Genomic DNA, 226 nt, shown 5'->3' with positions numbered 1-226 from the left:
GCTGCTGGTGGCGGTCGTTGTTGAGCTTGTGCTGCTGCTGCTGCTGCTGCTGCTGCTGCTGCTGCTGCTGCTGCTGGGGGGGAGGGATGGAAGGGCCCCCCTGCTGCGCTTACGGGGGGGGCAGGCTGCTTCCTCAGCAGGGAGAGATAAGAGAGAATAACAGTCGCTATCACACCCGAGGATTTGCTGCTGCTGCTGCTGCTGCTGCTGCTGCTGGTGATGGTGC

The 226-nt window shown here is 63.3% G+C and overlaps 1 protein-coding gene across 1 annotated transcript in view; it reads right to left on the bottom strand.

Annotated features, from left to right (window-relative positions):
- EMH_0040820 (uncharacterized protein) overlaps positions 1-226 on the bottom strand; it is a gene marked incomplete at both ends in the record, with an annotated part of 4713 nt that overhangs the window by 2654 nt on the left and 1833 nt on the right. Inside the window, one exon of the mRNA XM_013495545.1 lies at positions 114-226. Coding sequence (XP_013350999.1) covers positions 114-226 — 113 coding nt within the window. The remainder of the gene's footprint in view (positions 1-113) is intronic.

The sequence above is a fragment of the Eimeria mitis genome, genomic scaffold, assembly GCF_000499745.2.
Source record: "Eimeria mitis Houghton genomic scaffold, Emh_scaff1629, whole genome shotgun sequence".
In the NCBI taxonomy this organism is placed as follows: Eukaryota; Apicomplexa; class Conoidasida; order Eucoccidiorida; family Eimeriidae; genus Eimeria; species Eimeria mitis.
Note: the sequence above shows the minus strand (reverse complement) of the source record. Positions and strands in the feature narration are given on the sequence as shown.